At 44.8% G+C, this 15,741-nt stretch overlaps 1 protein-coding gene across 1 annotated transcript in view; it reads right to left on the bottom strand.

Moving 5' to 3' along the window:
* Nucleotides 1–15,741, bottom strand: part of TEX47 (testis expressed 47) — a 937,506-nt gene that overhangs the window by 689,515 nt on the left and 232,250 nt on the right. The window contains exon 2 of the mRNA XM_069647358.1: nucleotides 7,208–7,277. Within this exon, the coding sequence (XP_069503459.1) occupies nucleotides 7,208–7,277 (70 nt within the window). The remainder of the gene's footprint in view (nucleotides 1–7,207; nucleotides 7,278–15,741) is intronic.

Here is a 15,741-nt window from a genome sequence, read left to right as displayed (position 1 = left end):
CGCGCATGCGTGAATGTGTCTTTTCAACACTTCAGAAATATTATACATATATCTGCTCGTGTAGCTGTCTATCTATTTAAGTTTAACTCCAAGGTTAACGGACTCTTTGATTACACAACAACTATTATTCTCTATAAGTGTATAAATGTGAATGTTAATTCTATATCAAACACCTACCATTATAACCTCGATCACTTTTATTGGAGGATCCCTAACCCTGGGATCAATACGTACTTACCAATAAGATTGAGTTCACTGTTGGGCAGCGATTAGCTGCCTTACGTCCCACAGGGAAATGAACCCCTGCGGGACGTACTGTGAACTCCAACTTTAGACACATTATTCCAATTAACAACATTATTGAGTAGTGTTAAGCTGCCTTAAGTTGCACAGGGCATAAATTCAAGCATTTTGTCAGTCACGATTTTTCTATACTTCTAACCAATCTTTCTTATGTAGCACACATATTTTCCATCATAGAAAACAGTGTATATATCTGCAATTATTTCAACAAACTACTTCTAATCGTCCTTGTGCAGGCCTTGTGAGCATGGACACCAGCCGACACCAGCTGACACGTGCAATTTTAGAACAAAAAGATTTTTGGACTTGGGGATTTGACCCCGCTATTACTTACCTGACAACAGTCATATGGATCTTTCATGTTATCCACGGCCCCGATTTGAAAAAAGCTAAGTCGGGCCGAAACACGTGTAATCAACCTAAAGAGGGCTAATAAACTTTTTTGTTTGATTGACCATTAAAATCAAGCATACATATACTTAATGGCGCTGAGCCCTGGAGTTTTCCCTTCTTGTACTCCATCCCTATCTTTCATCTGCGCTCTGTTCGTGTCTCCATCTCTCCCCTCCCTTGCTCCTCTCTTTTTCTGTCCTCTGCACCCTTTCTACCCTTTTTCACTTTGCAGTCCCACACTCTACTGCAACCCAGTCCCTCCCTTCCCATTCCCCCATGGCCAGCACCCCACAACTCTCATCTGTATACTTACTCAGCACTTTCTCCTCAGTCTTCACAGCACCCTCACTATCCTGGCTTACATTTCACAGGTTTTCTCTTGCCCGCCTTGCATGACCAACCACTCCATATAGCTTCTCAGAATAAGCTGGACCAGGCATGCCAGATCTCTGACCTTTAAAGCCCCCATTGATACCTGCAAGCATTAACTCTTAAGAAATAGTCAGGAGCATGGATATTTGGAAGGGTCACAAACAGACTGCTGCTGCTGGGTTTGAACTACAGAAATGCAGGTAGCCCTCATGTCAGAGACCATGCTTTAGGTGTGGTACCATCCAAACTTCAAGCAGGTGTGAGTTGGTGGAAAGAGGTGGAGGGGTGTGCCTTAAGTGAGGCCTACTGATATTAGAGCATACATCAAGTGTTTTCCCTTGCCTACCTTAGACATTACTATGGAAAAGAGGACACAGTCCCATGAAGCAGCCCTTCTTGCGATTGGCTCATCCTCATTTTACTTTATATGGTTTCATGAGGATTTCGTATGCTATGTCAGGCTGATATCTCAGGCAGTGTCTGCACTTTCCAAGCCAGGCCTGGGGTACAGGGACATCTTGAAGAAAATCCAGTCTTTCCCAGATTGTGTGATCCTGGGCGAATCGTGTGACCTCCCCACTGTGCATTTCGTTTCTCTATATGTTTACTTGGGATCACCTAGAAGTGACTGAGTTGGCAGTGTAAACTATAACGGAATGCCTCAATCGTAGATATTCTAACAGAGTTTCTTGTTGCTCCATGTATGCTAAGCATGTTGAGTGAGTGCGAAGAGGGACAAAGTGTCACAGCAATAGATGTCACCTCCAGCTGGGGGACCGGGTATCATTTTGGGAAGCAGTTATAGATACATTCATAGAATTAGTAATTTTTTTTCTTCAGAGAAACGTGTCAGGTGCGATCAGCTTGATCCAACTCTAAGGAAATAAACTAGAAACAATCTCAAAGTAACCTGACAGTTTAGGGGCACTAGTGTAAGCAGCAAAAATAATCATCATGCCCTTCTCCTTAAAAAAGGCAATACCTAATATATTAAACAGTGTTGTGCCTGGCATTTGTATAGAAACTGCATGTACATGTCAATACCGGCTCCCATTGTGCACCCTTGATCCTCCGCTGTGTCAGTGAATGGCCTCCGTGTTTTGTTTGTGCAGCCTTGCAAGCCTGTGTTGGCCAATGCTTGGAGCTTAAATGTGAGCCCTGGCTGCCCATCAGTAAGGAAGAGCCATTCAAATGTGATGTTCCTCTTTGGCAGGGGCACACTTGCATGAATTGAAAAACCTGAGGGCGGCATGGCCTCAGATTTTTCAATTCATGAAAGTGTGCCAACGTCAGATGTACAGTTTCTAAACAAGTGCGGCGCGTTGCAAACTGATCAGGGCATCCTGGCCTCTTAATGTTTCATAATGAAACATTAAGAGGCCAGGATTCCTGATCAGTTTTGCAATGCACCACGCGTGCTTAAAAACTGTATACCTGACGTTGGCAATGGCACATTCCCTCTAATAAATCCTCCCCATGCCACCCTGCACCTGGGAGAGGGGGGCCACGCCACTTGACTTACCTTATGGTAGCTGAGGACTCAGGTGGAGGTCGAGTCGCAGTCGGACTAGGAGTCTGTCTCATTCTGTCTCCTTCAATAACAAACGCTCTCACAGAGTCACTGGAGCACGTGTCTCTGCCTGGCTTCTCCTTCATTCAGGAAAAACAAAGGCTGAGGCTGCGCAGCAGTGCACTGTGCAGGCAGGGCACGTGCAGTTTGTCCCCCGGCATGGGCACGTTCATTATGCGCAGACAAGGGGCACTGCAGCAGAACTTTGCAGACAGTCTACTTTAACTTTTGCAAGCTGACATCGTATTTTATACGCTGCAGATACTTGCCTGGTGTTCCAGGGACAGCTAAACCACCTGACCCTTCAAGATGGCAGAATTCAGATGTTGGTAGTGGTGATCCCATTAAAAGCAAATTAGATCACATATATTCCGACGGTAATGAGGGATTACTAGTCCGCCCACTCTATTCTAGATTATGAAAAACGTTTGGTTTTTCGTGAGAGTGAAGCTGATCCCAAGGAGGGTGGCACCCCTCAAACGAGGTTGATGTGAGAAGTGTGGGGCTTACTTTTGGCACTTTGCGTAAACACATTTTGGAGAAAACTTTATTATATTTTGACCAGTTTGTCAGGGGCGCAATGAAGCCATTCTAGCCGACACCATTTAAGAATGTTCTTAAGTACTACCTTGTAGGAAGCCTGCAGATGTTAATCTTTCCCATTTCAATGTCTCTCATTTTACTGTTCTAAGCAAGATAAAGGGCTCCGTTGGGCACATGTGACATCTGATTGACTCCTCTTCTCTACTGGTCTTTAAAAGGGACCAGTGCTTAATAATGGCCCCCTGGGTGCATCGCCTATGTACAGGGGCTTCTTTCCACATAGGTTTACGCTTTATAAACCCACGCATTCATACATTACAAAATTCCGTGGCAGACCTTTGAACGCCGTCAGAGGAACAGAAGGTTATGTAGGCACACCCAACATGTAACTGCCCCAGCCCTAGCACAGTCTCTGAAGTACCAGCATCTATAATACTTCTGGAATATTATAAATCAGTTTTTCTTTTACTGGACGCACCCGACCCACCTCACACGTGACTGCCTCTACTCCCCCAGCTGCGCCTTTCAATGACAGCATATGAAATGCACGCATTTCAATTTTATGCGACACCCCCTCTACCTACCAGCGCTGTGCTGTAGTTCCATTATCCTCTCCCCACTTCTCTCTCCCGGCCATGTATTGCCCCCAGTTTGTACGAGGCAACATATGCTGGTTCTCCAAATATTGGACTGAGTATCGTATAGTGCCAGGAATATACAAAAGCGCTAAAATATCACCACGAGGGGAAGATTTTTTCTTTTGGGACTAGGCTCATCTTTCAAGGTGAATAATTTGTTATCAAAAAGCATCCAAAAATATCTCACAGGAGGCGACAAAGAGTGTCGACATGGCGACTGATGTGCCCAAGAAGGGACAGCAACACCGACACAGCGGACTGGCAACAAAGAGCGTACCCTGGCATTGACCGGCCGAGGGAGTGGGGGCATCTGTGGCAATGGCACATGCAGCTCTCTATGCAGAGGCGATGGAGTGCCAGGGAGTGGCAAGGCTGGCACCACTGCAGTGGAAGGAGGATGGAGGGCCCACAAGTGCCCCTGTGGCGCTGCATGCAGCGGGAGCGGTGGGCGAGTCACCTTGTGTGGCAGTGCATACATTGGGGCCAAGGGGTGAAGGAAGGAGGCAGAGCCCGAAATGGGGCATTCGGGTGAAAGGAGTCAGAGGGGTGTGTGTTCTGGCATTACATGCGCTTGATGGGGCGGAGAGAAAGGGTGTGTCTTCATACAGTGCGTGTAGTGGGGTGCAGTGAAATAGATGGGCTGGGTTTCGTCACTGCATGCAAGTGTTAAAGTGAGCTAGGATGCGTGGGTTCTGGGGGTGCTTTCATTAGGCGTTGCATGCATTATGTTGGGGAGTGTGGGTGATCTAACACTGCATGCGTTGGGAGAAGAACGTTATATGGTGTGTGTGCTGGCACTGTATGCATTGTGGAAAGAAAGATGGGTTTTGCTGGGGCACTGAATGCAGTGGTAAAAATATGGTGTTGTCTGCCGCTGCATGCGAGCAAGGAAGATAGAGCGAATGTGAATGGGGGGCAGTCAGCAATGCGCCCCCTTCCTCGCCACAGCCCTTGACCCAGGACTACAGCGACAAAGACACCGGATGAAAAGGTGTGTGTATTCTGGAACTGTGTGTACTAGGCAGAAGGCAGAACGTCCGGTGTGCTCTGTTACTGCGGGCAAAGGTTGGGGGCGTTCTGGTCCTGGACCCAGTGAGATGTTTTATGGCACCACCGGAATGAGACACACAAACGTGACATTAAGGTAAAGGCGCTAGAGCAGGCACCTTCAACCTTTACGTTAGCTAGAGCTACTTGTAGTGGAGGCCAACAGTGGAGAGCTACTAATGGGTGATATCGGGGTGGAGATATTTATAAACCTCCGAATTTTTACCCATATTTTTTTGGCCCGGTTATTTCCCCTCTATAAAAAGATGGAATAACATATGCCTTCACGATTATATTAAAAACTTCAAAAACTTCTTTGTTGCATTATTATTTATTAGTAGCTGTCTCAAAAAGACAGATATTTGTTGGAATAACACACAAATTTCCTGTAATTTGTGTGCTCCTTCCTTTGCGTTTTATGCAGGCTTTCTACATGCTAGGCACACTATTGTTTTCCAAATGTGCATTTCACACTTCCATAAAAAAAACAAAAGTAATTTCCAAACTGAAAAATGCTGCTTGTGTTCACTAGTTTTCTTTGAAATGTTTTTTTTTGTCAGACACAACACATATACTGTTATTTTGTGTGCCCCTTTGTGTTTTAGCAGAGGTTATATTTATAAAGATGGTATATGCTTGTCAAACTAGTTAATCACAAATAAATGCTTCTGTTGTGCTGACAGCAGTTTTTAGGAAATTAAACAGTGGGTTCATGGGTGGCAACTTTTAATTTTCACTACAGGGGCAGAAATATCCCCACCTTCGCCCTGAATATAAGCAAGCAACCAGCCCAACCCATACCCTGGCCAAACACATTAACACTTTTTTTATGAGGCATTGCAAAAAGTCATACGATTAACAACCTGTAGTTTTGAAAATATAACATCTCAGCATCGGTCTGTCAACCTGCTGAGCTACCCTGGCAGGCTTCTACTGTACAGCGTGTCTGTGGATCGCTTAATGTACTAAAAGTGGGTGTACCTGGTCATGGAAGTGATTTTAAAGTGGAAATGTACAGTGTGGGGTTTGGAAAGAAGCCACATGAAAGAAATTGCACCATTTAGTAAATATTATTTTGAACATTTCCAGCCGTGCGGCAGTGCTACTGTGATATTTTCATTGCGTGGCCACAATTATCCTGATCCTGCCCCAGCCCTTCCGACATCTCTGGCAAACAAGAGCAGCTTGCTTAAGCAAGCCAGTGTCGTGGGGGTGCACAAGGCCAACTGTGGTACTACAGGCGGCCTGCAGAAGCAGAACTGATACTGACATCTGTCAGCACATTTACAAGCAGCTCCACATGGCACTGCAGCCAAGCTTCCTGCCCCCAGTTGGGACAACCAGGGTTCGATCCTGAACATGGAAACTAGCCACAAAACACACTAGAATGTGTTTATTTTAAGGTACAAATTCTGGGGGGGATAAAAGCTATTATATCCCCCACTTAAAATTGTGGGGGGGATTTGTCCCCATGTCCTACGCCCATGTCTGTATACTGTATTTACTTGATGTGGGTCATGTATTGCACAAAGATATTTTGTTATTGATATTATGAAACTTCATGCAACTGTTATGGGTCTAATTTGTGTTTTAACATCATTGTACGTGTGTGTTTTATTTATTTTAATGGATTCTATAAATTGGGATGTGCTGTTAATTTTATGCTTTTATTGCATTTTTTGTCGAAATAAAGAATTGAAATTGAACTAGCATGTGATTCTAAGCAGATCTACAAGCCTCAGGGGGAAAAACAATATACTAACACACATTGATATAATGAATCAACATTGCTGGGATCCAAACTGGATCCCCCCTGCTAGGATGGACGGCCTCCCAAGAAGTATTGCAGTGCTTCATTTCAGTTTGAATGATGAGCGCCTTCTTGCACATTCAGAACTTTGGTGGAACCCTTATACAAGAAAACTCTCATGGGATGTGATGAGGATAGTGGGACATTAAAAGCAATGTCTGGGCACCAGGAGAGTTTGCGCTGGTAGAGCTTAATGAGCTGTGCATGTCCTTAACAAAATGGCTGCCAAGTTTCAATTATGAGTCGAGAACTTACAAACCAAGTTGCACAATTAGAGCCAAATGCATGATTTTCAGCATTGCGTATCGTAGTGTCACTGTTACTGACAATATTTGACAGTGATTGGAGACAGAGAATGAGTGCTGACTGGATGGATGTAGTAGAAGGAGAACATTAAATAAGTTATCACTGCAATGGGACAAATTGAATAATATTCCCTAAACAGATGTAGTACAGGAATGAGAAGTCATACTATGCATCGGTCAGGAGCCTTATACAGTGTAACAGTATAACATGGGAAACACATTTTACCTGTTATCTCCCGAAAGTCGATTCGCTCCTGGGACTTTTCAGCAATATAAAATAGTCTGTGGATGATGAACTACAAACCAAAGAAAACATAGAAATATATGCCTTGTGAAACCTCACAGTGGATACACTAAACATGAATACAAGGGGTACAAGGGTTTCTTTGTGGTACAAAATAAAACATTGGTTATGTCAAATCAAGGAATGGTACTCAATTATTGAGTGGCATCAAGTATATATCCGGGCACCGGCATAGTAGCAACACAGGCTTTGATTTCCTTAAAGTAACTGGGGCCAACAGATACTTAACTGAGGGGCTACTGTCAAGTGACGTTAGAAACTTACCTCCGTCTGGCTCCAGGATACAAATAAAAGCATTACCTCCTACTTAACGCACACTATACCTAGAAACTTGAAAACCCCAGCGCATACTATGAACCAGGTTACGAAATCCTGCTGCTGTATCTATGGCCTAGATATGGCAAATGCTCTTCAGACACTGGTCCCCCACTAGATCAATATCCCTGTAGGTGAAATCTGTGCTACAGAGGAGGATGAAACCTTGCCAGGACCTAGCAAGAATCGATATCTAAACCTTGCCTTAACCATCGGTCTTGTCCTGGAACATTGCCAGACTTAAAAACATTCTACAAAATATTGGGCCTCATTACGAAGTTGCCAGAAAACCCACCGGTAGGCGGCGGGTTTATGGCAACCCCATAACAGCCAAACCAGGATATCCCAAGTGGAGGCGGTAACGGCTACTCCCCATGGGGACATGGAAGCACCGGCTTGGAGGGTATGCAAGTTTATAAGTCCCAGCTATCAATGGAGAGTGTGCCCGCCCGAGTATAGGTCTAACAATATGGTTGAGAGCAGATTCTTATGAAACATTTACACAACTCAAGTGTGAGTCTCCAGCGACATCCAAGCCCTTCTCCTAACCATTCGCCCTCAGATATTAATATTACATGTACATCTTTATAATAGACCTAGGGGCCAAAATGGTGTACAGAAGTGCTTAGACCCTCCCCCTCAAACTGAATGTAGTAGAGATAGACCCACTCCCCCTCAAACCAAACATAGATAACTTAGTGGGGTGATTAATGCCTTCAAATGTGCAGAAATTTTAATTATAGTGCTTCGCTGCAAAGTGCTTTAAAACCGATTCATGTTATGAGGTCAGAATGTTTTAAATAATGGAAGGCTTGTTAAGTAGTACATGCTAAGTATATTGTACTAAAAATGTAGACTTGAATCGGACCAAGTATCAAAATATGACCAGGAATAGGGTGATCCACCATTTTGTGATAGGTCAGGCATGGTCAGGCAATTCCTAAAATGGTGGATTGCTGTGAGTCATGATGACACAAGTAGAGATCTTTTTTATAAACAGCTCATGTAAAGGACAAAGGAGGGGGCAAGGAGTGGAAATGAGTGGCTAAAGCCGGTTTAGACCAGGTCAAGTGGCAGATAGGCCAGCGAATCACAAAGTAGAAATAGGAACAGCTCATTGATCACGCCATATGAGTTAACGAATCATATACAGGAAGGGGTTGTCTTTGTGACCAAACCATCAGCTCACCTCCCTAGGACTGTATTTAAGGGTGAGTGAACCCAGTGTTTTAGAGCAGAGTTCCAGAAATGTCCCTGAAGTATTATGTGTATTGCCTGCTGGAAGAAAATAAACTGATGACTTCTGAAATCTGCCTCAGTCTGCTGCTTGCTCCAGAGTCTCCTTTATGACCCAAAAAGATGCCAAGGCCAACAGATGGGGGTGATCTGACCCTCATAAACAATGGCCCCAAAGCAATGAATCTATCAGAGAAATGTTGGGCAATTTGAGAAAGCAAACTAAAGGTCAAATGTATTGCTATAATAGCAGGTGATTTTAACTTGAAATATAAGCCTTTGATGACAATTTCAGAGATTATTGGGGAAGAGGTGTTTAGTTGGGAAATACCCACTTTAGACTCTAACAAACCAAAGAAGGAACTTACGTTTGCCCTATCCAAAGCAGACATTCTGATAAGGCTAAGTCTTAGGTCTATGTAAAGGAACTATTCAGAAGAGGTAATGCTCGATCATCAATTGATTATATTTTGTTGAGCCTGGAGGCTGGCAGAGAATTGAACACTTCAATGTTATCCCAAAGATACAGAGGGATCATAACCCATTGCGGCTATTCTTAGATCTAGAAGTCCCCCGCCGTGGGAATGGTAAGAACCTACAGGAAGCAATGGATTTGGTTTGTCATGGAACTCAAAAGAGAGTTATATGGGACTCCATTACTCATGAACAGACTATTACTAGAATTTATGAACGTTTCCCCATTTTTGAACTATTAATTTTGAACTACACTCGAATAACCAAGTAAGGTTTTAATATTTGTTCGGCCGAGCCCAGGAGACTAGACTATACAACCTCATTTTATAAGATCTACCAAAGCAATTTAAAAAAAAGTGTTTCAAAGGGAATCATGGTGGGACAAAGTTTGTAGGGCAGCTACATGTACAACATTGAACATGGTCAAGATCTTATATGAACAAGCAATGGCTAAAGTAAGGGAAGCACATCAGGAATATGAGGAGCTTATAAAATCTAAAATGTTCCATTGTTTGGAAGAGGGTGAAGAAAAACAATAACTTTTCCCAGTTCATAAATGAGTATGGCAGGGATGCGTCCTTCATCCTACTTTGTTCTGTATATAACATACATTACTCAATGTAATCGTATTTCCGGTGCTCCTATCTGCTTAGATTCACATGCTGCGATTACCACTGACATCTAGTGGTAATCGCAGAGTATTGCAACTTTTTTTCAAAGATCGAAAAGGGACGTCAACATGGGTGTGGCTGAAACACTATCCCTACCTTGATGTGTAGTGTAACCAAAACCCTTCAGGCGTCGAGGTCCCTCCGGTTCTTTTTTGTTCTGCCGTGAGGGAACCTGTTGGAATGCGTGAGTGAGTACAGAAGAAAAGAAGGTCTAAGATGTCTATGTTCTTTAAACTCCAAGAGGGCAGGGAGGGTGGGCGCATGTCAATCTAATCAGATACAAGCACCAGAAATACGATTACGGTGAGTAAAGTATGTCTTCTAAAACTTGTGAATCTGCTTAAAATCACATGCTGTGCATAGACTAGCGAGCAGTACCAGGAGATGGTGGTGGGATGTGTGAAGGAACCGTAGCAAAGATTTCTGTTTCTTAGTACCACCTGCCCCACCTGAGAATCCGTTTTAGAATGTATGTCTAAGCAGTAATGCTGAGTGAAAACATGAACAGAACTCCAGGCAGCTGCTTTGCCAATAGAATCAAGAGGAACATTTGCAATAAAAGCTGTAGTAGATCCTATGCCTCGAGTAGAATGTGCTCTAGGCGTAAAGGGTAAAACTCTCTTAGCAAGAGTGTTACATATTTGGATGAATTCAACAATCCATCTAGAGATGGCCGACTTAGAGGCAGAGACCCCTTCTCTACCAGCAGCAACAGAGACAAAGAATTGGTCTGTCTTTCTTAGTGGTCTTGTTTTATCAAATACACCACTGCTCTCCTATCATCTAGTGTATGGAGGCTTCTTGCAGCTGAGTGATTGGGATTCTGAAAAAAAGTTGGAAATTCGATGAACTGGTTTACGTGGAACTTAGAAATTAATGTAAGCGCAAAGCCTGGGTGTGTGCTGTGAGGGCATCAGGTAGCAAGACACAGACAACAGATTCAAAGTTCAAGCAAAAATGGTTTATTAACTTAAATGTCAGGATGGTTGAAGGCCTATCTTGCCCTATGCTAAGGTGTGATTTCCATATTGGTCTCAGAATTCTCCTTCCCCAAGAAACCATCTTCCTCAGCTTGCCAACTTGTACTTAAGTTCAGTCTCTCAGGGCCTGATTCATGGAATTATTTGCGCCGAAAAACAGGGATTTGTGCGCCATTCTGCCAGCAAATCCCTGCTTAAAAAATGGGGATTTGCCGGCAGAATGGCGCACAAATCCCCATTTTTCAGCGCAAATAATTCCATGAATCTGTCCCTCAATATTCAAAACCAGTTCCAGGCCAACTTTATATTCCTTCTAGTTATTGATAATTAACAGATTGCTTTCTTCTACTTCATTTCAGCAACCTCTTTGAAACACTTGTAATTGCTTTCTGTATATTTCTTTGGCTTCCACACATAGGGTCTACCCAGTCTAGGCGCAGTTGTCGTACCATATGGTCCTTTTTAGGCGGTTCCGGAAACCCCGTAGTGAGGGCCTATATCTTTAGGTGAACAGTCAATAGGGTTGATGTTTTTGAATTGCACCAAGTGACAAAACACTTCCATTTATTGCAGTAACAATGTCTGATTTTAGGTTTCCGAGCCTCTCTAAGGATGTCCATACATCTTTGAGGTAGTTTGAAGAGCCCAAACTATGACTTCAGGAGCCAAGCTGCTAAGTTGAGCATTTGAGGGCACGGGGGTAGTGTCTTCCCTCAATACCGTAGAAGTGACTGAATCCATTGTTTTCGAGGAAGAAGTGAACAAATTCTTTTTTTGTATTTTTTTACCGAAAAAGAAAACATGTTTAATAAAATATATGTGGGGGTGGGGTAAGGGATATTAATAAAGGTAGGGGGAAGGAGAGGGCTGCGGGGGTCTCCCCCTGCAATAAAAAAAATCAATTAGGTAATTTCACTCTTTTGAATACATGGACTCGGTCAAATCACCTACATCCGTCTTCCCTTGGTCTTGCGACAGCATGTTTTATGGACAAGGCAGTTTCATTGGTGTGGAGAGTGACATTATCATGAGATTAGAGAACCATGGCTTTCGTGCCCACAGTTGTGCCACCAGGAACAGTGTGATTTGTTCCTGGTGCATCTTGTGATCTATCCTTTTGAGCAGGGGAATTGGGGAAAAACATAGGCAAATCTCCCTGACCATGTTATCTAGAGACCGTTCCCTTTGGACTTTCTCTGTGGGTACCTGGAGGCATAATCTGGCCATTGTGTGCTCTCCAGTGTTGCAAAATGGTTGATGTCTGGATGACCCCATTCTGCAAAGATGTTGTGTAAGATGTGTTCCTGCAAGCGCCACTCGTGTTCTACTAGTAGATGCAAGTCTCTGCTGAGTACGTATGCCAGAAGATTGTGTTTCCCTGGAACATGTTATGACAACAGAAACATGTCATGCTTGAGTGCCCATTTCCAAATGTTCTGAGACAGTTTGGATAGCCATGGAGAGTGAGTGTTCCCCTCCTCCCCCGTTTGTTCAGGCAATACATGGCCATAGTGATGTACTTAAGGACCAGAACAGACTTCCCTTGTAGTTGTGTTTGAAAGGCTTTGAGGGCTTTGAACACAGCAAGTAGTTCCAACAGATTGATATGTCTGGTTGCTACTAGTTGTGACCACATACCATGCGCTGTATGTTCTAGGTGTGCTCCCGATCTGGACAGGGATGCGTCCGTTGTGGGAGTGGCTTCTACTGCGGGGGTGGGGATGGATTTCCCCTTCAGAAGGTTCTCCTTCAACCATCACTGTAGAGACTGAATGAGGGCTGTTGAGAGAACCACTACATTGTCCCACTAACCGCCTGCCTGACACCATTCACTCAAGAGCCACTCCTGCATAGAACGCATGCACAGACAGGCGTGTGGAACTAGGAAGATGCAGGATGCCATAATCTCCAAGAGTCACGTGGCTTTCCGAACGGTTACTTAACGACTGGCTACATACTGAGGGGTCTGGAACAGCCTGTTTTGAACCCCCTTGTTGGAATGGAAGACAGGTACCTGGTCTGTCCGAATTAGAGCTTCTAGAAACTGTTTGACTTGACTGGGGACCAGACTTGACCTCTTCTCGTTGATTGAGAACCCTAGGTTGAAAAGAAGATCTACAGTCTTTTGGGTGTTTTCCAGACATGCCTGGTGTGAGTCTCCAGTTATGAGCCAGTCGTTGAGATAAGGGTACACTGAAATGGACTGCCTGCGCCGATGAGCTGGAGAAAACTGCTAGTACCTTGGAAAAGACCCTTAGGGCTGAGCCAATGCCAAAGGGGAATACTTTGAACTGATAGTGAGTACTCTCTATCTTGCACCTGAGGTACTTTCTGTGCACTGACAACATTAAACTATGAAATATGAAGTATGCATCTTTCATATACAAGGTGGCCATGCAACCCCCTTGTTTTAATAGATGGATTACCTCCTGTAGAGTTGTCATCCTGAAATTTTGAGGTTTTATATATTAGTTTGCAGGATGAAGATCTAAAACAAGGTGCATAGTTAGTTCCTTTTTGCATACATTTATTGAATAAATACCTTTGTTTGCCTCAAGCTCTGTGACGACCTCGATTGCTCCCTTCTTCAGCATGCTTTGTACTTCTTCCAGCACGATGTGGAGATATTCTGGCGACAGTCTTCTGCTTTTTGGCAGATGGAATCGTGGTGGATGTAGAAATTCTATACAATAACTACTGGTGACGGTTTTGAGGATCCACAGATCCGAGGTAATTCCCTCTCATGTGTGGGTGAAAGATGTCAATTGTCCCCCAATTGGGATGAGATGGGAGGGGACCTGCACCACTGAGTCATTTGCTGGCTGGGGCAGGGGAGCATCTGGCTGTTGGGTTTCTCCCCCCTCTCTTGCCCAGCCAAAATACCAGTTGTTGAGGGGTTTGAAAGCTGCCGGCAGCACTCAGGCCGGAATGCCAGGGAGATCCTCCAGTTCCGTAGGCCCCTTGTGCTGAGAAGGGAAAGGATTGCCCACAAAAGAACCAGCGGGTATTAAAGACCCCACATTGAACAAAAGGCTTTGCCAAGATTAGATCTGATTTAAAGACTAGGTTTTCATGCTCCTTCTTCAGAGTTTCCACAAGTATATTAATAAGAGAGGCCTCTGTCTCGGGCTTAAAACTTTAATTCTTTAGCCACGCGTGGCGCTTCAAAAGGGTGCCTTCCACCAGTACCATGCCTGCGTTCTCTGCCAAGTCCAGGGTATTCTTCAATATGTTCTGCGTCACTTGGCGTCCTTCTTGAACCACCGCCAGAAGCTGCAATCTAGTGGGCTCTGGAACATTCTGCAAGCCTTTGTGCACTAGCCCCCTTCTGTACGTCATTAAAGCTAGCAAGGAGTGTTGTATTGTTAGCTATACAGGTGCTGTAAGCTGCTGGCGAGGTGATGCGCTTTCCCACGGCATACAGCTTCTTGCAGTTCTTGTCTGGGAGAGACTCAGACGAGGATAGTGGAACCCCTGCACGTTTCCTGGTGGTGGTAACGACCAAGGGGTCCGGAATGGCATGGCCTCTAATGTATAGAGAATCATAAGGTGCGGGTGGAACATTTTCTCAACATTTGGGGTGATGGCCCGAGTAAGGGAGTGTGTGAGCAAGACCGAGGCAATGCGCTTCTTGACAGAGTTCAAAAGCGGGATGGCCTAGCTGACGGGGACTTTCTCCTTGAGGATACCCTCAATGAAATCATAATCAGGCACTGATTCCTGTGTCACAATTTTAAAGTGGTCTGCAGCCTTCCTGAGGAGTGTGTTGGACAGAATCTGATAATCTATCGGTGAGGCCTCCCGGGATTGAAAGATGGGAGGAGCGTCTAGAAATATATTGTCTGAAACAGCCCCATCGGTAGGGGTAGTGGGCCAAGTCCCCTGGTCATCAGCAGGGGGGGGGCAAACATCTGGATATTGAGAAACTGGATCCTGTGAGACCTCATCTGGATTCAGGACATTATAGATATCCTCATCTGGGGCATATTGCTCATCCTGGAAGATGTCCTTAGGAGGATCAGGTAAACGCTGCCTAGACAGAGAGGAAAGACGGGCCCCAGGTGAGTGGTGCCTTGGGGACTTTGAAAGCCTAGGGCAGTCATCCATAGGCAATTGGCTTTTATGGATGTCATCATATTGGCCATAAAAATTGATACATTCTGACATTTTATCCATGCAGGCCTCAAATAATTTGCTTGTCCATGCAGAGGAAGAAGATTTATCAGGAGGAAGGAAAGGCAAATGAGATGGAGCAGGGCCCTGTCGTAGAGCCTCTGACAGAGGTGCAGAAGCTGGAGAGTAACCTATAAGCAAAGAGGAGGCCTTCTTGGGGCAAGAGCCATGAGAAGGGGCATGGGAATGCTTCTCGTGGAGTTTGGGAAGCGTTTTAGCAAGGGAAGCACGTTTCGGTGCATCTTTCGATGCCTCTGCAACATACGCCGATGTTTTAGGTACGGCGCCCTGTGATGTTGAATCTTTGGGATCCTGTGCTGGCTGTGATGACATGGGTGCAGCATGCCCTGGACCAAGATGTTCAGTAGGCCCGAGGAAGGCCGAGGGGTTGTGTCTTTGGCCTTATGAATAGCATGTGTGTCCCTGTCGCTGGGGTGTGATCTCCCAACGCACTGCCGGTGGCATGCTTATTGGGGCTGGGGACACGTGAGTCGGAAGGCTCCACGGTTACGTCTGTGGCCTCCGAAACAGAGCTGTGGCTGCTTATGGACTGCTCGTCCGAGGTGACAGTGCCAGCGGGAGAATGACTCTCGGCCTGCATAGCGTA

This window comes from Ambystoma mexicanum, chromosome 2q, assembly GCF_040938575.1.
Source record: "Ambystoma mexicanum isolate Mex_15411 chromosome 2q, UKY_AmexF1_1, whole genome shotgun sequence".
NCBI lineage: Eukaryota > Metazoa > Chordata > Amphibia > Caudata > Ambystomatidae > Ambystoma > Ambystoma mexicanum.
Note: the sequence above shows the minus strand (reverse complement) of the source record. Positions and strands in the feature narration are given on the sequence as shown.